General features: G+C 46.9%; 1 protein-coding gene across 1 annotated transcript; it reads left to right on the top strand.

Annotated features, from left to right (window-relative positions):
• The first annotated feature begins 6273 nt into the window (after window positions 1-6273).
• On the top strand, window positions 6274-7242 carry LOC138360307 (uncharacterized). Its single transcript, XM_069320223.1, has 2 exons — window positions 6274-6536; window positions 6645-7242. The coding sequence occupies exons 1-2, from the start codon at window positions 6274-6276 to the stop codon at window positions 7240-7242; spliced, it is 861 nt and encodes a 286-aa protein (XP_069176324.1).
• The last annotated feature ends 14252 nt before the right edge of the window (window positions 7243-21494 follow it).

The following is a 21494-nucleotide window of genomic DNA, read 5'->3' as shown; positions in this document are numbered from 1 at the left end:
TTTGATGAGACCTGCTTAGGCAGTGCAGAGTGAGACGTATTTCTGGATGGTTAATTATCGGTCCTGGTGACAGTTAATTAATGGCTCAGTAATTAGTGCCTTAATTAGGGTAATTAACACTCACTAGTAATTTTTTGACACAGACTGTGGAGAAGCTACCAAGTTAGGGTAGGCTTAGTTAACGTAACTCAATGGGGATGTAATTAGTGGTCCGTTTGACCTTAATTGAGAATTACTCACTGAATACTTGCAAGGAGTCAAGTGTGTTGTAATATATGTTGAGTTATTGTTAACAAGAGAGACAAGTGTTTAAGATTAACGTAGAGTATCATCATGTTGTTGTCTAGTGGGAGACAATTGTTTGTGATTACCGTGGTACTTTGTTGCTGACTGCTGCGATCAGTCAATTAACGTAATTAATCACTTCAGGCAATTTCTTTTGGTTGTCGTCTGGTGACAAGAGTAGAGTCATCTAGGGATCTGTGGAGCTGTGTCCCAGAATTCCCGCCTTGCCTGTCTGTGTATCGGGTTACAACAGGGCAACTTCTTACTGGGAGTTGCAAAGAGTGTTCACACTGGGTTGTGATAGGGGGGAGTCACTGTTAGACTTCCGCCTAGTTACGTGGGTCTCTCTTGGGGGGCGGGAGGACCCCTAAGTTTGTGATTATAGTAGCTGTCAGGGAAACCGTGACACTATTGATTGCCTGCTTGTGTCTTTGTTTCAGTGGATCCTTCATTGGTTCAGTTAGTTCATGTTGTCAGCCCGAAGTGTCAGCAAGATGGAGCCGGCTGTCACTTCTCGAGGGGCTGTTGAATAGCTTTGTTGCAAATGCCACTTGATGGACAATAACGTAACCATTCGCTGTGGTGTAACTTAGTCTGTGATATTTTTCTTTGTTTTGCAATATTGCGTCATCAGTGGGCCCACCTGTGTTCAGGTTAGTTCAGTATGCAGCCTCACAGCAAGGGTTGCTATTTAGCTGTTTGTTATCGTGCCACTGGATTGACATTAACGTAATGTAAACTCGGTAATGTAGTAGTTAGTCTCTTGTTATTAATAAATTGTTATGTTATTGAAAACAGTCTTTGATGTCAACCCTTCAACCATATTATTCCACCATATTTCTGCATATTATTATTAAATGTTGATGTGATCTTGATAAGGCGGCTGTTCTTGGGAATTCGAATTCCAATTCATAGCGCCACTTCAAATATAAATATTTGATTGTGAGAACCCGTCGGTTACCCTTTATTAGTTTTAACGTCCTGTTTAACTAGGAGGAGCCAGCGGCCTATTGTGGACAGGTTTTCACCCTTGGTGGTGGAGGCCTGGCGGTTTGCTCCCGCTTTTCATTTTTCTACTGGACTCATGCTTAACTGCCGTGAGCAGACTTTAAACTTGTAGTCCACCTCTTAAGGGAGGTAGGCGTAGAGAAAAATCTCACATTGACAACATTCCACGTGTATCTATTAGAACACTTACTACCAGCATTAAGGCACATTCCGAGGATGATTTCCCTCGTGTAGACAGCAGTGTGAAACTCCATTATTTTCCCAGCCTGATCTGTCTAGTATAAGCATCATACTTTCTCTCACCATCATGTCATGTTTCTTTGCACATAACTTTGTGTTATGCATCCTTCAGCTGCATAAGGCGCTCATTATCAGGTGAGTGCATAAATAGTCCAGCCCGTCCTCCTAAGGTTTCCCAACATCAAGAAGCTGTCGCATTAAGGTGTCCTAATCCTTACCTTTCAGAAGATTATAAACAGAAAACGGGACAGTATGTAAATTTCTCGAGTCGCTACCATTTTATAGTACCACGATTTTTGGTCTCAGGCAGAGTATACGTCAAAATGCAACGTTCTATTAGGAGGACGGGTTGACCCAATAATCAACATACCTACCAGAAGAAGTTGCTGAGCATATGGGGGCAAAATCGTACTGAAGCGACCATACGAGTCATTAATACTCATGCTCCGTCCAAGTAAATCAGAAACAAACAACACTTAGTGGGCGTGATAGAGGCTTAGAGCCCGCGCAGGAATTTGTATGGAAAAAAAACATACAGTAAATGTCGAGTTTTGGGCCCAAATCAACAAGGCCTTTCTTGAAGATCAGGAGTTCTAATATAATCATTAGCAACTATAACACCAATGGCACTATTTTATAATTTCACCAATTTCACTTTGCCAATTTCAACCAGTTTCAACAGTTAATGGGGTTGTAACTGCAAATGCCAAAAGGTGTGGCCTTCACCTGTCAAAGGCTACTGGAAAGTTCGAGCATGGAAAAGGCATATTGAAGATTCAAGACCACAAACTTAATTCCATCCTAGACCTGGGATATTTTAACTGATCAATGACGGTTTCCCTCAGGAAACGAAACTTTACTAAACACTGCCAAAATATCATATCATTTAACTCACGTAGTCACAGGTGCATGCACAATACATCATTTAAAACTATCTGTCGACTGGACAGTGAAAAGGTCATGCACAATACGTTTCAATGAAACACAGAAATGGCACACACAGACATGATGGTAACTAAATATGTGAAGACTTCAACTCATCCCTACTGAGCAAAGCTCGGAGTCAGACGCAAAACATTACTACTACACAGGACAGTGAGATGAAAGTTCTACACAGGAAATTTGAGCATCAATCTTGAATGGTCCCCAATCCAACATGCATCATAAATCTCTTGGCCCCTGAAGAATTCGTACCCAGTCAGCCAGGGCTTCCATGCCCCTCTGCGCGTCCAGTAATGTAACCACTCTTGATCACCACAACAATTTTGACCCCATTGCCTCAGAGACAATTTTGTTCTTATGAAATGATAAAGCTACCCATTTCATTATGTATGAGGTCAATTTTATTTTATTGGAGTTAAAATTAACGTAGATATATGACCGAACCTAACCAACCCTACCAAACCTAACCTAACCTATCATTATAGGTTAGGTTAGGTTAGGTAGCCGAAAAAGTTAGGTTAGGTTAGGTTAGGTAAGTTAGGTAGTCGAAAAACAATTAATTCATAAAAACTTGGCTTATTAGGCAAATCGGGCCTTGCATAGTAGGCTGAGAAATAAGTTCTGGCTACTAGGTACGACATATATGTATATATATATATATATATATATATATATATATATATATATATATATATATATATATATATATATATATATATATATATATATATATACATATATATATATATATATATATATATATATATATATATATATATATATATATATATATATATATATATATATATATATATATATATATGTCGTACCTAGTAGCCAGAACGCACTTCTCAGCCTACTATGCAAGGCCCGATTTGCCTAATAAGCCAAGTTTTCCCGAATTTATATATTTTCTCAAATTTTTTTCTTAAGAAATGATAGAGCAACCCATTTCATTATGTATGAGGTCAATTTTTTTTATTGGAGTTAAAATTAACGTAGATATATGACCGAACCTAACCAACCCTACCTAACCTAACCTAACCTATCTTTATAGGTTAGGTTAGGTTAGGTAGCCGAAAAAGTTAGGTTAGGTTAGGTTAGGTAGGTTAGGTAGTCGAAAAAACATTAATTCATGAAAACTTGTCTTATTAGGCAAATCGGGCCTTGCATAGTAGGCTGAGAAGTGCGTTCTGGCTACTAGGTACGACATATATATATATATATATATATATATATATATATATATATATATATATATATATATATATATATATATATATTGTGACAGTGTTCCCCCCCTTATATTTCTCCCACGCCAGCTGTAACACTCATATCCACTTTACCAGAGCGTTCTCTACGTTGCGGGCAACAATTTGACATATGTGGGAGCGTGTAGTGTTCTCGCGTTGGCGAGAAATTCGTAAAAGAATAGTATTTGGGCCTGTGGTTTAGGCCCTTTAGGACGCCAATATGGTGCCGGTCCCTCCGTTCTCCCGCCAAAACTGTATGACGTCAGTGGCACCAGATTGGTCACGGACAGTGACGTGGCACAGGGAGCCAATGAGAAACGCCCCTGGCAAGTATGACGTCACGAGAGCAAGGGGGTCCGGAGATCGCATCTCTGTGGCGCCATCAGTGTGACACGACACAATGACGAGGTTGGACATGCGAACGTTGGTCCTGTCAGTTTGACAGTTGTTCCCCCGCTCCCGTGGATTTTACGTGTCAACTGTAGTCTGCAAGTAGTCTGTAAGGTCTTCCTTCATTCCATGTGTTGGACCAAAGAGGGAATCGACGGAATATTGAGCAACAAGTGCTCCAGGGACAGGTGCTTTGCAAGAAGAAGTGAAGTCTGTGCAGTGACGTATGTGACGTCTGAGACAGTTCACCCGTTTTGTGACGACGTAGCGGCTGGGCCAATCCACCGGGAAGCAGCGGAAGAAGAAAACTAATTGGGAATCAGGACGACTGCAGCCGAGAGTAGGACTGCAGATGTAGTGGTGAGAAGAAGTCGACGGCCAGGAGACCGACTCCAACTCTTCAAGAAGTTGTGGAGGAACACGGGCCTGCAGAGGACAGAGCACGGAGACGACGCGTTTTTGGGATGTTGATTGGGTTCCTGGAGAGAGCATCAGTGTGTATATGGGGGCGTTCCCTACAACGAGACGAGAGCCGGGACCAGGAACTGCAATTCAACTCTCACCGGAGGGCGAGTCCACATCAGTGAGGTGGAAGTAGGTGATTCGAGTTTCCCTCCTAATTCCCCTTTAGTCAGCTATATTTAGCCAGAGTATCTTCCATGTCATGAGCAAGGCTCATCAATGTCTATGTCACGGTATGATACAGTTGTGAAGAGTGAGGCTGTTGAAAGCTCTCACGGAATATATTTGTGGTGTGTGAATGCACCTGTGATTATTGAAGAGATTGCTGTGTAGTTGATGATGTCTTTCATGTGACATTAATATTATAAATTATGCCAGAGAATATATATATATATAAGTGTAGCAGTTATTGGAGATAGGCTGTGGGCCCAGTATTATCTTATTATTATTGACATTGATGAATTGATCTATACATATATATGTGCTGGAGTGTTGAATAACATTTTCATGTGTACAGTGATTTATGGTGTTATCGCCTTCGAAAGGAATTACTGAGTCTAAGGCCAGTACCGTGGTTAATTGCATTCATTATCATTATTATGATCTGCCATGCATAACGTGAATTATAGTGAATTCACTTTATAGTGAATTATTGTTTCTATTGCTTTAGAAATGATTTATTGAGCTTATACCAGTAAAGTGGTTCATTGCGTTCTAGTGTTATTATAGCAAATATTGTGTTGATTGCAAATATAGTGATTACTCTGAATTTAAAGAAACAGGCGCTTCACGCCAGGAAACAAGTACAGAGGCGTTTACACAGTGAGGGGGGCCGCCCAGTTGATTATGAAAGGAGGGGGAGTATTGCCCTCTTGATGAGTTCCAGTTTTATGAAGAGAGAGTGACTTACTGCCATGTACTTGTTGCTTCGTTGTTGATATGGATATACTACCTTGTGTGTTTTAAGTAAAATACAAAACTACCTTCGTGTTTGTATTATCCCTCAATATCTTATTGCTATAGAACAGTTGGATAGAGTGAGAGTGTTAGAGATACATACCTGTCTGTGACCAGTTTTAAAGAATGAGCTCTCTGCCACTAATACCACAATCCCACAATACCACTGACGTGTTACTGGACACGGGAAACACCAGTTGGCGACCTTGCAGTTAGTAGTAGAGCCCTTGTCGGGGCGGGCACACGGTTGGGAGAGAGCAGACTGTGTTCTCACTTGTCTTTGACTATAAGGCCGGCTGGAGATCGAATGGGATACTCTCCTGGCGAACAGTGGCACCACGAGGATTGAGTGAAGACCCACAGGGCTACGGTGAGTAACAGTAATCGCTAATACTACCTGGTGGTGTCTGAAGGGAGAAAGGGACACCCCGACATTGGCGACCGTTGACAGGATATTAAGTACGGTCATTTATACTTATACCTACAACTAAGGTATTCCCCGACATTAGCGACCTTGCCAGGATTTCGGGATTAAGTTCTTTGTACACTGTTATTCACTTACGATGTACCCTGACATTGGCGACCTTGCCAGGATATCGATCAGGATAAAAATAAGGATATCGATCAGGATATCGATCAGGATAACGGTCAGGATAACGATCAAGATTATGGTTGCGATTGTGGTACTTTACAGTGGTATTAGGTATCAGGTACAGGTTATCACTCATAGCACAAGATGGAGGATGAGAAGGTAGCAAGGTTCATTGACACTAGAGATGAGCAGGTGCTGGAGGATTTAACCAAGGCGCAGCTGCAATCGATAGCTGACCACTTTGGGATAAAGTTGAGATCCTCCAAAGTGGGAAAGAGGAGACTTGAGATCATGGCACAGTTCAGGGCCCTTGATGAGGCTTTGGGGGAGGAACGGCCACAGACACCCGCCAGTGCAAGGGAAAACTTGAGCATTGGTGGAAGCAGTAGGGAATCCAGCGGCAGCAGGCGCAGCGTCTAGCTGGAGATAATGAAGCTGCAACTAGAAGCACAGCTGAAGCGTGAAGAGGCACAGATGTGCAGGGAAGAGCGAGAAGCAGAAGCATAGCTGAAAAGGGAAGAGCGAGAGGCACAGCTGAGACGGGAGGAGCGCGAGCTGGAAGCTAAGCTGAAACAGCAAGAAATTGAAGCTAACCGAGAGGTTGAGCTGAAGCGAGCTGAACTAGGGCTAGCCCCACCTGCCCCGCCACAGCAGGAAGACCGCCGAGTGAGAGAGCGAGATTTGCCGGTCTTTGTGCCTAATGAAACTGAGGGCTTCTTCGACCACTTCGAGAGGGTCGCTACCTTGAAGAAGTGGCAGAGAGCAGAGTGGGCGGAGCTGGTTCAGGGTAGGCTCACCGGTGAAGCTCGCGAGGCCTACAACATGCTTGACCTCAAGGAGTGCACCAACTACGATGCTGTAAAGAGAGCCGTGCTTCACTCTTTCAAACTGACGCCGGAATGTTACAGGAAAAGGTTCAGGGAATGTACCCGTTCGCCAGGAAAATGTTATGCAGAGACGGCGAGGGACATGGAGAGAAAATTCCTGAAGTGGCTGGAGTCTGAAGGAGCGAAGTCAGCTGAAGATGTCAAGAGGCTGATGGTCATGGAGAAGGTTATGTCCATGCTCTCTCCTGAGATCAGGGTTAAAGTAAAAGAGGCGGACATAAAGTAAGTGAGGGCCGCTGCCGACAGAGCAGACATGCTGGAAGAAGCCTTGCGACCACGCCGAGAGGGACAGCACCGACCGCCAGTATACTCCGGATATGGGAGAAGTTATAGATGGACGGACGGATGGAGGAGAAGAGTGAGTTCTCCCAAGTCCCACCTCTCGAGTGGAGACAGTAGAGGATCAAAGAGTGCTTTGGAGCCGTTAAAGAAGTCCCTAGCTGAGAGCTCAGGAGCTGTTGCTGCGACGAGAGACGCTACGAAGGAGACGACGGAAGGTGTGAGGAAGACCCACGGAGCGACGGCCTCTGGAGGCGTTGCCAGGGTGGGCGATGGAGGATGGTCACCGCCGGGGAAGTTCCGCTGCTACAACAGTGGGGGATTCGGACACTTCTCGCGGGAATGCAGATGCCCTAAGCAGCAGGGGAACGTTGCTTTCGTGAGGGTAGAGAACCAGATGGCTGAGAGGGTGCGGGATGAACCTGTACTGAGTGGGGAGAAAAGAATTCACCCATTTGTGTGTGAGGGGACCGTAAGGATGGGGGAGGCAGACCCCATTCCTGTGAAGATATTGAGAGACACCGGGGCTGATTTTACCCTGGTGAATAGAACCCTGTTTCCCGAGGGTTACGAGAGTACCAGTGTGGGGGTGGCTGTTGTGACCACTGTGGGAGGCCCAGTGAGGATGCCCCTACACCAGGTGACTCTGAATTCTGATTATGGCAGCCAGACCCTGGTGGTAGGGGTCTGTGCATCAATGCCCAAGATGGAAGCACAAGTCATCCTTGGGAATGACGTATGTGGAGGATGTGTCCTCCCTAACCTCGTGAAGGCCTAGGAGTGCTTGGAGCACTATAAGGAGAAAGACGGAGTGTTAGACGCCTGTGGGGACGAGAAGGGAATCGCCGCGGTGGCGTTCCTTGTATGCACTGTGATCCCAAGGCGGTGCGATGGACACGGAGGGAGTGGATATGATAGGGCTGAAGAGGAGACGTCCAACAGCCTGGGAGTCGATCACCTCTTCGTGGAACCCGGAGAACGAGTGGAGGGCAAAGGCAGCCCGGATGGCGAGTTACAGGTGACCCTCGCCAGTTCTCTTGGAGTGGACCACACTCGTCTGGGGGAGTTGCAGCAGATAGAGTTCCCCGAATTGATTCACGAGGCCAAAGGCGGACGTGTTGATCCTGAGAGGGCCACTCATTTTTATATACAGGACGGAATGCTGATGAGACAGTGGAGGCCTGTGAGGATGGAGGCCGGAGAATAATCTCTAGGTACGAGACACCAGGTAGTGTTGCCGGCCAAGTGCAGAGCGGCAGTGTTGGATCTGTCGCACTCTCTGGACTCTGCAGGTCACCTGGGGGTGACCAAGACGTTGCATAAGATCAGGGACCATTTCTATTGGCCAGGTATGGACGCCGATGTGAGGCATTACTGTAAGACGTGCGTGCCTTGCCAGAGGGTCGGGAAGAGCCAACCCGCGATACCAAAAGCCCCGTTAGTCCCTGTTCCTGCGTTTGGGCCTGCATTTGAGCGTCTGTTGGTCGACGGGGTGGGACCGTTGCCATGGACGAAACGAGGAAATACCTACCTGATGACAATCATATGCGCGTCGACAAGATTTCCGGAAGTAGTCCTGATGCGGCGGTTGACGTCGAGAGGAGTAGCCGGGCAGCTGCAACGATTTTTCTCTTGGGTGGGAATGCCCAGGGAAATCCAGACGGACTGTGGAAGTAGATTCCAATCTAAATGGTTCAGACAGACCGTGACAAATTGGGGAGTGACTCAGATTCGGTCGTCGCCCTACCGACCGCAGTCGCAAAGGGTGATCGAAAGGTTTCACTCCACCCTGAAGACCGTTCTGAGAGTGTTCTGTGCAGAGCAGGGAGCCGAATGGGATGAGGCAGTTTACCCTGCGTTGTTTGCCATACGTAACGGAGTGGTAGAGTCGTTAGGTTTCTCACCGTTCCAGCTGGTGTATGGACATGAGGTACGAAGTCCTCTGTCCATGCTGAAAGAACAGTGGACACCAGGAGTGACCGTGGGAACGGTCAACGAGTACGTTCAGAAGTTCAAAGAGCATCTCACTTTAGCAAAGGAACTAGCAAGAAAACATCTGAAGGAGGCGCAGCGTAAGATGTCAGAATGGTATGACAAGAAAGCTACGCCAAGAGAGTTCCAGGTTGGGTCCCAGGTTATGGTATTGCAGCCAGGGAAGAGCCGAGTGACCGAGTCACGATTCGAGGGACCGTACAAGGTGCTACGGCGGTTGGGCCCTGTAACTTATGAAATTGGTAAGCCGGATAGACCCCGTAAGACACAGGTGTGTCATGTTGACCGCATGAAGCCTTTCTTCCCTGAGGAAGGAGGTGCCACCAAGCAGGACGGAACGATGACTCGAGACCCCCAGCAGAAGATGATTTTGTACATGCAAGTGGATCAAGAACTTCCAGAGGAGGAAGGAAAGTGGTCCAGGGCGGACAGCACCCATCTCACCAATTCGGAGAGTTTGGCGAAGATCGAAGAAATGTTACAAGACCTGGAAGGACAACAGAGCGCGGACCTGTCGAACCTGTTGAGAGAAAATGCCTCTCTCTTTACCGACGTGCCCCGACGACACAAGAGTGTAACGCATGAGGTAGAGGTGAGGGACGCCAGGCCCATCAAACAGAGCGCTTATAGGGTAAGCCCAGAGAAGCGAGAGTTGAAGAGGAAGGAGGTGGAGTATCTCCTTGAGAACGACCTTGCAGAGCCTAGCAACAGTGAGTGGAGTTCCCCATGCTTGTTAGTGAAGAAAAGCGATGGTACATTCCGCTTTTGTACAGACTACAGAAAGGTGAACCCCATCACTGTGGCAGATTCCCACCCCAGGCCAAGGGTGAGTGATTGCATCGACCAGGTGGGTAGTGCAAGATATGTATCCAAGGACGATCTGCTCACGGGGTACTATCAGATCTCATTGACTCCCGATGCCAGGAAGATATCAACTTTCGTAACACTAGACGGGCTGTACCAGTACAAGGTGTTGCCCTTCGGAAAGAAAAACAGCGGTAGTTGTTTCCAATGCATGATGAATGAGCTGTTGAGGGGGGCTGAAGGCTGCACAGTATACATCGATGACATAGTAGTGTACTCCGACGGTTGGGAGACACGCCTGGAGAGACTCAGAGAATTGTTCAGGAGGCTAGAGGATGCTAACTTAACCGTGAACCTAGCCAAGAGTGAGTTTGGGAAGGCCCACTTAGAGTACCTAGGCTTCGTCATCGGCCAATGAGAAGTAACCCCTGTAGATCACAAAGTGTCAGCCATTAGGGAGCACCCAGTACCCAGGACGCGTAAGGAGTTGTTGAGATATCTTGGGATGATAGGATACTATCGTGGTTTCTGCAAGAACTTTTCCACGGTAGCACATCCCCTGACCGAACTACTCTCTAAGAATGTACGATGGAAATGGGGAGAGGCCTGCCAGGAGTCTTTTGAGAAGACAAAGAAACAGTTGACGAAGGCCCCAGTATTAATATCCCCAGATTTTTCAGCCAGATTCATCCTGTACGTGGATGCCAATGACGTTGGGATAGGGGCCATGTTGGCCCAAGAGAGGAGTGAGGTACATAGGCCAGTAGCTTTCTACTCCAAGAAATTTGTGAAGTACCAGCGTGCCTATTGTACCGTCGAGAAGGAGGCTTTGGCTTTAGTAATGGCCCTGAAGCACTTTGACGTGTACGTGGGAGGAGGGGCGAGATCTGTTCTTGTGTTTTCAGATCACAACCCTTTGACCATTTTGTACAAGATGAGGAACGCCAACCAGCGGCTAACGAGGTGGGCATTACTACTGCAGGAATACCGGTTGTACATCAAGCACATCAGAGGGAAGGACAACGTGGTAGCGGAAGCCCTGTCCAGTGTACACTAATCAGATATGACTCTTATTTTAAGGGGAGGGGTATGTGACGGTGTTCCCCCCCCCCCCTTATATTTATCCCACACAGCTGTAAGAGTCATATCCACTTAACCCGAGCGTTCTCTAAGTTGCAGGCAACAATTTGGCATATGTGGGAGTGTGTAGTTTTCTCGCATTGGCGAGAAATTCGTAAAAGAAGAGTATTTTGGCCTGTGGTTTAGGCCCTTTAGGACGCCAATATGGCGCCGGTCCCTCCGTTCTCCCGCCAAAACTGTATGACGTCAGTGGCACCAGATTGGTCACGGACAGTGACGTGGCACAGGGGGTCAATGAGAAACGCCCCTGGCAAGTATGACGTCACGAGAGCATGGGGGTCCAGAGATCGCGTCTCTGTGGCGCAACTAGTGTGACATGACACATTGACGAGGTCGGACGTGCGAACGTCGGTCCTGTCCGTTTGACAGTTGTACCCCGCTCCCATGGATTTTACGCATCACCTGTAGTCTGCAAGTACTCTGTAAGGTCTTCCTTCATTCCATGTGTTGGACCGAAGAGGGAATCGATGGAATATTGAGCAACAAGTGCTCCAGGGACTGGTGCTTTGCAAGAAGAAGTGAAGTCTATGCAGTGACGTATGTGACGTCTGAAACAGTTCACCCGTTTTGTGACGACGTAGCGGCTGGGCCAATCCACCGGGAAGCAGCGGAAGAAGAAAACTAATTGGGAATCAGGACGACTGCAGCCGAGAGTAGGACTGCAGACGTAGTGGCGAGGAGAAGTCGACGGCCAGAAGACCGACTCCAACTCTTCAAGAAGTTGTGGAGGAGCACGGGCCTGCAGAGGACAGAGCACGGAGACGACGCGTTTTTGGGATGTTGATTGGGTTCCTGGAAAGAGCTTCAGTGTGTGTATGGGGGCAGTCCCTACAACGAGACGATAGCCGGGACCATGAGCTGCAGTTCAACTCTCACCGGAGGGCGAGTCCACATCATTTAGGCGGAAGTAGGTGATTCAAGTTTCCCTCCCAATTCCCCTTTAGTCAGCTATATTTAGCCAGAGTATCTTCCATGTCGTGACTAAGGCTCACCAATGTCTATGTCACGGTAGGACACAGTTGTGAGGAGTGAGGCTGTGGAAAGCTCTCACGGAATATATTTGTGGTGTGTGAATGCACCTGTGATTATTGAAGAGTTTGCTGTGTCGTGGATGATGTCTTTCATGTGACATTAATATTATAAATTATGCCAGAGAATATATATATATATAAGTGTAGCAGTTATTGGAGATAGGCTGTGGGCCCAGTATTATCTTATTATTATTGACATTGATGAATTGATCTATATATATATATATGTGCTGGAGTGTTGAATAACATTTTCATGTGTACAGTGATTTATGGTGTTATCGCCTTCGAAAGGAATTACTGAGTCTAAGGCCAGTACCGTGGTTAATTGCATTCATTATCATTATTATGATCTGCCGTGCATAATGCCTTTATAGTGAATTATTGTGTCTATAGCTGTAGAAATGATTTATTGAGCTTAAGACCAGTGAAGTGGCTCATTGCGTTCTAGTGTCATTATAGCAAATATTGTGTTGATTGCAAATATAGTGATTACTGTGAATTTAAAGAAACAGGCACTTCACGCCAGGCAACAAGTACAGAGGCGTTCACACAGTGAGAGGGGGCCGCCCAGCTGATTATGAAAGGAGGGGGAGTATTGCCCTCCTGATGAGTTACAGTTTTATGAAGAGAGAGTGACTTACTGCCATGTACTTGTTGCTTCGTTGTTGATATGGATATACTACCTTGTGTGTTTTAAGTAAAATGCAAAACTACCTTCGTGTTTGTATTATCCCTTCATATCTTGTTGCTATAGAACAGTTGGAAAGAGTGAGAGTGATAGAGATACATACCCGTCTGTGACCAGTTTTAACGAGTGAGCTCTCTGCCACTAGTACCACAATCCCACAATACCACTGACGTGTTACTGGACACGGGAAACACCAGTTGGCGACCTTGCAGTTAGTAGTAGAGCCCTTGTCGGGGCGGGCACACGGTTGGGAGAGAGCAGACTGTGTTCTCACTTGTCTTTGGCTATAAGGCCGGCTGGAGATCGACTGGGATACTCTCCTGGCGAACAGTGGCACCACGAGGATTGAGTGAAGACCCACAGGGCTACGGTGAGTAACAGTAATCGCTAATACTACTTGGTGGTGTCTGAAGGGAGAGAGGGACACCCCGACATTTGCGACCGTTGACAGGATATTAAGTATGGTCATTTATACTTATACCTACAATTAAGGTATTCCCAGACATTGGCGACCTTGCCAGGATTTCGGGATTAAGTTCTTTGTACACCGTTACTCACTTACGATGTACCTCGACATTATATATATATATATATATATATATATATATATATATATATATATATATATATATATATGTATATATATATAGAGATATATAGATATATATATATATATATATATATATATATATATATATATATATATATATATATAAATATATATATATATATATATGTATATATATATAGAGATATATAGATATATATATATATATATATATATATATATATATATATATATATATATATATATATATATATATATATATATATATATATATATATATTGAGGGTACCACCTCTGGTGCCAATGTGGGGACCCATAGCCTCGGAGAAGAAAATAAAAAGTATTCAGAGGAGACCTTGTGGCTTCTCACTGAACACTAATATTATCTTCTCCTACCACCCCCATTCTTTTGTATGTACACATATATATTTACTTTATTTGAACTTTGTTACAAAAAAGAGTTACATATGGGTTACAAAGATGGTTATCATAGGTTGTCGAGTTCCTCCAGCTCCTCAGATGGCGGGCAGGAACCCTGGATGCAGTGCGCATTTCCCCTCTGTATCGCCACACTGAGGCGCTGGAAAAGAAAGCTTGCAGCTCTTGGGTCCTTTGTTGTTTCAATGAGCCTAGAACCCAGTTCCTTCAAAAAACTGGTAGCACTTTTACCCCAGGCGCCGAGTGTCTCAGAAGCAATGGGGACAAAATTGTAGTGGTGATCCAGTTCACTATACTTACGGGATTTGGCTGCTTCCCTGTGGGTGGCAGCGCCACCTGGTTGTGCAACACTGAGATTAATGTAGGTGTTAGCCAGGGTTGATACGCACGTGTAGTCCCATACCAACTGCTTGCCATTCTTCCAGGAGTTCACTGTGATACCATCCGGGCGGCCAATAAGAGCATCAGAGTTACGGGGCGTTAGGTAACGGGGCTCTCTTTCAGCTGGGCATCCAGCTGTGGTGAGGCTCCTCTTGATGATGTCGTTAACTTCATTGTGCCTCGAGTGCCATCCCCCTGTGCTTTGGCAGAGTAGGCCATGGTGGCCGTACCTGTCAGCCACCACCTCGCCGCAAATACACCTATATCTGGTGTGGATTGGGGCAGCAAGGCGGAGGGCCACAGCAATTCGGAGGGCGTGTGGTGTGAGACGTGTGCCAGTTGCCGACATTGGGGTTGCTAACAGGAAATCCCCTGCATGTGGTGCTGCTACTGCTGTGAGGCGAGCAATGTCGTGTTGTGTTGTTGCAGCACCCAGGCACTCTGCAGCAACTTGGTCTACAATGGGGCCATCCCAGCTGGATTGCTTGTGGGCTTTTGGGGATGGTGGTTGAGGTGATTGGCCTGCACGAGAGGCCCACTCTGTGGCACAGCGTGTAAAATTGGGATCATGTACACCTGCCAGCTGATGTAAGTGGGCAGGTAGAATTTCCTTCACAAGGTCGTCGGATGCTGATAAGAAGGACAGGAAGGCTGGAACAGCGATTTGCGTTGCTGTTCGAACTCCGAGGCCCCCAAGTCTTACGGGAAGAGAGGCTTGTTTCCACTGTAGGTCATCGAGAGAGAGGTTAAGGGCTTTTTCTAGCATTGATTTCAGTAACCGGTCATACTCACTTAGTTTTTGGCTACAGTAAGATGGTGAACACCTCAGAAAGTAGGTTAACCTGGGGAGGGACAGACATCTGGTGACGAGGTAGAGTGCATCAAGAGCATCAATATCCTCAATCCTCCCATCCATTGTTATGATCCCAGGTAGCCGAAAAAAAAGCGAGTCTCCCCTTTGAGAATTATTCTATCAAGCCTGACCTAACCAGAAGGTCTAAGAAATATAGAGGTGATAACACACATGTAAAATGGTTGCTTGGATATGTATAACAATTTGAGGTTATGGGCAATGAAGAAGAAAACAGATAAATGACTGGTTAGGAGATGGGGACATTTTGCTGGAGGCGTGAGGCTCGCTTCGGGAGGGCTTTGACCTCACTTGAGTGCCAGACATCGCAGGGGAAAGCCGCGCTCCGTTGAGCTCCCGTCAGAAGGGAACCCCTAGTGATATATCTCGAAGAGAAGAGAAGTGTGCAGACGTACCAGCTGTGGGATCGAGCTGGGGACGTGTGGTCTCAAGTCGTGGGCGATGAGAAGTGTTTATTAAACCGCCCAGAGGCCTTATTGTGGGCCGTGGCAGCGCCCTGACCAAGTCTCGTCAGAAGGAGGAGCGCCCTCGACTAGGCAATCAGTGGTAAGCACGATATAAGCCAGTTCATAGTGATTGCTTGTAGTTGGTCGTGTGCCCAGCGACAGTAGCAATGTTTATTGACAAGTTAGACATGTTTTAATAAGGCAGAAGGCCTGAAATAAGAGAGTGGAGAGGGAGGAACACGGAGCGACGTCCATCCCCTCTGAGCGCTGGCGGGCAACTGAGGGAGCCCGTCTCCTGATGGTGGAAGACCCTCCCTGAGTGAGTGAGGACCGCCGCCGGGCGAGGTGGAGTATGGACCCGCCCAAAACGGGGGAGTCCCCTCTCACTGTATGTAGAGGACATATAGAGATTTGATGCAAACATATTGTGTGATTATTTTTGTTTATGTGTTAAAGGGGAACATTTTATTGGAGTGTCGATGGGTTGCAGGTTTGTCTTTGGGGAAGAAGTTGCTGAGAACTTCGAAGCCAGCACAGATGAAGTAGTTGATGAGACTCCAAGGTAGTGGAGGCGAGGACCTCAAGCTGTGAGAAGCAGTGAAGAGGAGTGTCACATGCTTCTGTAGAGGTGGAGAAGCACCATAGTTGCTCGAGGAAACTTCATGGTGTAGCAGCCAAGAGAGCTGTGGAGGAACCTAGCAGAAGGGTGAAGCACCGTAGTTGCTCAAGGAAACTTCATGATAGCAGCCTGGAGGAGCTGCAGAGGATCCTGGTAGTGAAGCCCGGAAGAACCTGAAGAGATCAGGGTAGTGAACTTCCAGAGGTGGAAGGGAAGTTCTGGTGGATTACTTGTAGGGAGTTGATAGTGTTTGGTTGTCATTAGCGTGCAAGACGCAGTGAGAGGTGAGTGATTGTTGGCATTCTTTTGTCAAGGAGTGTTTTATACTTAAGTTTAGAGTTGCAGGCGTAGGCTGGATTACCTACAGACGTATGCGTTCTAGGACTGATAGAGTGATCGATTGATCATTGTTATGTATCAAAGAACATTTATATTGATATATGTTATTGCATTCAAATGCTGATTTTCTTTGTACACATTTATAGATGCATATATATATTCTCTTGCTGATGGTGCAACAGTGTATGTAGACTTGATCAACTTGAGGAGGTTGATAGTATCAGGTGGTGAACGAGGAGAGAGGATACCACTTGATAAGCTGATGATAGAGTTCTGATGGCGTTGGAGTGCAACCTGATTGTAATATTATAGAGTATAGGATTCATTATTATTATATGTGTATGTATCGTGCATGTGCTTTGTCCAGTAAATGTATCCCAATTTGCTGGTGTTTGCCCTTGTCCTAGTGAGGCTTCCCAGGAGGTAGTAAAGAAGGAGAGAGAGAGAGAAAGAACCAAGAACCACTGCTGTGGACAGGGGTAGAAGGTAATACTAATAAGCCAAAAGGGGATCGAGGAGATCATATTACCTAAGGAGAGAGTGGGGAGTCACAGCGGCTTGAGTGGGTGTGTGCACGTGACAACGAGGCTAAGTGTTGGAGCCGCATCCCCTAAACGTGTGACGTTGAGCCCCTCTCCAAGAGCCAGAAGCGCCAAGGGTGATCTCCTAGTATAAGCACTCTACCGAGTTGTGGGTTGGGTTGTCCGTAGAGAAGGATCGACAGCAACAACAACATCAACCAACCCACAGACTATAATAAATTGGGGCCTGTCTGGGAGAGTGAACTGACACACCCACACCCTGTCCAAGAGTGGATTTGTACACCCTTGCTGAAATAGATAAACTGTGTGACTGCAGGTGTATATCCTCTCTCTTGGGAAGACTCGCAGGACAAAGATGGATAAGGTGCAAGCGTTTGTGGAGTCAGGCAAGCCTGAGGACTTGGAAGGTTGCATGAGGGATCAATTGAAACAAATTGCAGAAAAATGTGGCATTAGGTTGAAAGCATCAAAAGTAGCTGGGATGAAGGATGAGATCCTGAGGCAGTTAAGAGCCAAAAATGAAGCGGCAGAGCAAGGAGCCCAAAAAGGAGCTGAAAGTGGAAAGGAGGATGATGGGCAGGATGAAGTGAGATCCCAGGGATCGAGTAGGAGCAGCAAGAGTAGCCGCAGTAGCAGGAGTAGCCGAAATAGGAGCTTGGAGAGATTCCAGTTAGAGCTCCAGATGCAGCGTGAGGAGACACAGTTCCAGCTGGAAAAGATGAAACTAGAACTCCAGATGAAAAATGAAGCTGAGAAGGAAAAAGAAAAGACCAGGCTAGAGGTGGAGAAGGAAAAAGAGAAAACCAGACTGGAAATAGAAAAAGAAAAAGCCCAGGTCGAAAAAGAAAAAGAGAGAACAAAACAAATGCAGATAGAACCGAATAGAACCTTGGCTGAACAAAGGATTGAACATGGGTTACCAGAGAGCACCACCCAGGTATCACACCCACCAGATGTTAGGGTTAGGGAGAAGGACATTCCCTTGTTGGTTCCTGAAGAGGCAGAGAGCTTTTTCGAGCACTTTGAAAAGGTGGCCAGCATCAAGGAGTGGCGACAGGAGGAATGGGCCCAGCTGGTCCAGTTGAGATTGACCGGTGCAGCCAGGGAGGCATACACCCAATTGTCACTGAAAGAGTGCCAGGATTATGCCACAGTAAAGAGCAGCATATTGCGCTCGTTTCAGTTAACCCCAGAAGCTTATAGAAAGCGCTTCAGAGAGATGATGAAGGTTGGAGCGTGTACGTTTGCTGAGACAGCAAGAGATCTGAAAAGACGATTCCAGAAGTGGATTGAGGCTGCTGGAGTTGGATCTTACGCTGACCTGAAGCAACTGATGGTCATGGAGAAGTTCTTGGAGATGATGCATCCCGAAACAAAGTTCAAGATCGAAGAAGCAGGGATAAAGGAGGTGAAAGATGCCGCAGATAGGGCGGATATGATTACCGAAGCATATAAGAGCTTGAGGGAGAACAGAGTGAAAAGCGAGGCGAGACGCAGCAATAGCAGACCCAGTGGAGTCTGGGGAGGAAGAAGTTTTGGGGGGCAGACAAGCGGACTAGCTAGTTTTAAGCCCCAGGAAGGAAAGTTGCAGAGTCCGACTGCTGGAGGTAAGCAGGAAAATAAAAATGTGCATAGGAGACAAGAGTCCAATGAAGCTCAACAGAGTATGAGTAGTACATCTGGCCCGAGGAACTCCAATACGAGTGGGCAGAGTCAGAGCCACTCGGGGGCGTATAGGAGAGATTTTTCCCAAATGAGATGCTACAAGTGCAACAGATCAGGTCACATGATGCGAGATTGTCGGCAGGGCAAGAGAGTCGTGACCCTGACGACATGTAATCCCTGGAAGAAGTACGTTGATGTACAACAAGACAAACCACAGAAGGTAGATTTGATGAACGAGCGGTATAGGCCGTTCATTAGTAAAGGTTGGGTCGGCATAGAAGGTCAACCCGAGGTGGAGGTTAGTATCCTCAGGGATACTGGAGCCAATCAGAGCTTGATTCTGAGAGGCCTAATAAGAAATGATCGACTGTTAGCTGGCAGTAGGAGGATAAAGGTTCATGGGTTGTTGTCTAAGTGTGATATGCCCGTGTGTGCCGTCCAGTTGAAGTCAGATTATTTGTCGGCGGAGGTGATGTTGGGAGTGTGCCCCAACATACCTGTTCCAGGAGTCCAAGTGATCCTGGGGAACGACTTGTGTGGGTCCAAGGTGTTGCCAGAGCTGATAGTAAAAGCTGTGCCGGAGGTGAACCAGAAGGACCGCGGTACAAGTGGGACGCCGGAGAAGATAGATCTAGCCAGCATCCTTGAAGATGAGGCAGAGGACAGTCAAGTCATTGTATACCCGGCCTGTGTAGTGAAAGAGTCGGACGTAGCCGCCGAGGAAGACATTGGAGATGATATAGCAGTGTCGACTCCACCAAGGGAGGAGGTCAACATGGACATGTCTGGGCTGTTCGATGAAGATCCAGCCCAGAAGAATGAGGATTCGAGGAGACAGAAAGTGAAGATGACCCTACCTGAAAAGTTCAGCGTGAACCGAGCAGACCTGATTAGGGCTCAGAAAGAGGAGTTTATAGATCTAATCAGGGAGGCAAAAGGGGGAAACTCATGTCCGGAGTCCCCCGTGTACTACTACTTGGACGATGATGTACTAATGAGGAAGTGGCGACCGGACAAAGCCGGCGCAGATAAGGTATGGTTGGAGAAGCACCAAGTGTTAGTGCCGAAGGAGTTTAGGGCGGCTGTGTTGGAACTAGCCCACTCCGTAGATATGGCAGGGCACTTAGGGGTGAAGAAGACCTTAAATAAGGTGCAGGAGCACTTCTACTGGCCGAACGTGTGGAAGGAGGTAAAGAGGTATTGTAGGACATGTTTGGCGTGCCAACGTGCAGGTAAACCGGCTCCGGCCATACCAAAGGCACTCTTAAAGCCCATACCGGCATTTGGCGAGCCTTTTGAGAGAGTCTTGATAGACTGTGTAGGTCCGTTGCCAAGGACCAGAAAAGGCTACGAGTACTTACTAACCATAATGTGCACGGCCACCCGTTTCCCCGAAGCAATTCCCTTGAGAAGAGTGACGTCGAGAGCCGTTCTGGATAGACTACAGAACTACATTGCGTGGGTAGGAATGCCCAAGGTTATCCAGACGGACCTGGGGAGTGTCTTCCAGTCGAAGTTGTTTAGGGAAACTGTGAGAGGATGGAGGGTAGAGCAAGTGCGCTCGTCACCGTATCACCCTCAGTCGCAGGGAGCGTTGGAGCGTTTCCATGGAACGCTAAAGAGCTTGTTGAGGATATACTGCGCTGAGGAAGGGAGTAGTTGGGACGAGGCATTACCATCCGTGCTGTTCGCCATTAGGGATGCGGTAGTAGAATCACTCGGATTCACCCCATTTCAACTGGTGTATGGACACTCCGTGAGGAGCCCAGTGGGCGGGCTGAAGGAGCAGCTCACCGTGGATAGGCCTAAGGTGGACGTGGGACAATATGTGAAAACTTTTAGAGAGCGACTCTCTAGGGCCAGAGATTTGGCCAAGGAAAATTTGAGAACATCCCAGGCAGAGATGGTAAGGTACCACGACAGGAAAGCGAAGGGCAGGAAATTTCAAGAAGGAGATCAGGTGTTAGTCCTACTACCGGTAAAAGGAAGTATATACGAGTCGAGATTTTGTGGACCATATACCGTCCAGAAGGCGTTAGGGGATGTGAATTATGTGATCCACATGCCAGATCGTCCGAGGAAGTCACAGGTTTGCCACGTGAACATGATAAAGAGGTACTATGACAGAGATAAGCCTCTAGGCGATGAAGAACAGATGGAAAGCCCACTGCAGGCGACTGTGCTTTGTGTAGGAGATGGCAAAGGGATAGAAGAGGAGAACTGTAAGTTAGAGAGGGCCGATGGCGCGAAGATATCAAATACGGAAAGCCTGGCCAAGATAGGTGAGCGTCTGGGTCATTTGGAGGATGACCAACGCCAGGAGCTAGTGGAGATTCTACGGAGGAATAAGACGTTATTCACGGACGTGCCTAGAAGACACCGCGGAACGGTGCACGAAGTGAATGTAGGGAGTGCTGAGCCCATCAAGCAGCACCCTTACAGAGTTAACCCGGAGAAAGCGGCGGCAATTAGAGCAGAAGTGAAGTATCTGCTAGATAACGACTTGGCAGAGGTTAGCAACAGTGACTGGAGTTCGCCGTGCCTCCTCGTGAAGAAGAGTGACGGCACGTACCGGTTCTGCACCGATTATAGGAAGGTGAATGCAGTCACGGTCGCTGACTCGTTTCCGATACCGCGCATTGACGATTGCATAGATTGGATTGGGAGTGCACGGT

Source organism: Procambarus clarkii, chromosome 8, assembly GCF_040958095.1.
Source record: "Procambarus clarkii isolate CNS0578487 chromosome 8, FALCON_Pclarkii_2.0, whole genome shotgun sequence".
Taxonomy (NCBI): Eukaryota; Metazoa; Arthropoda; class Malacostraca; order Decapoda; family Cambaridae; genus Procambarus; species Procambarus clarkii.
Note: the sequence above shows the minus strand (reverse complement) of the source record. Positions and strands in the feature narration are given on the sequence as shown.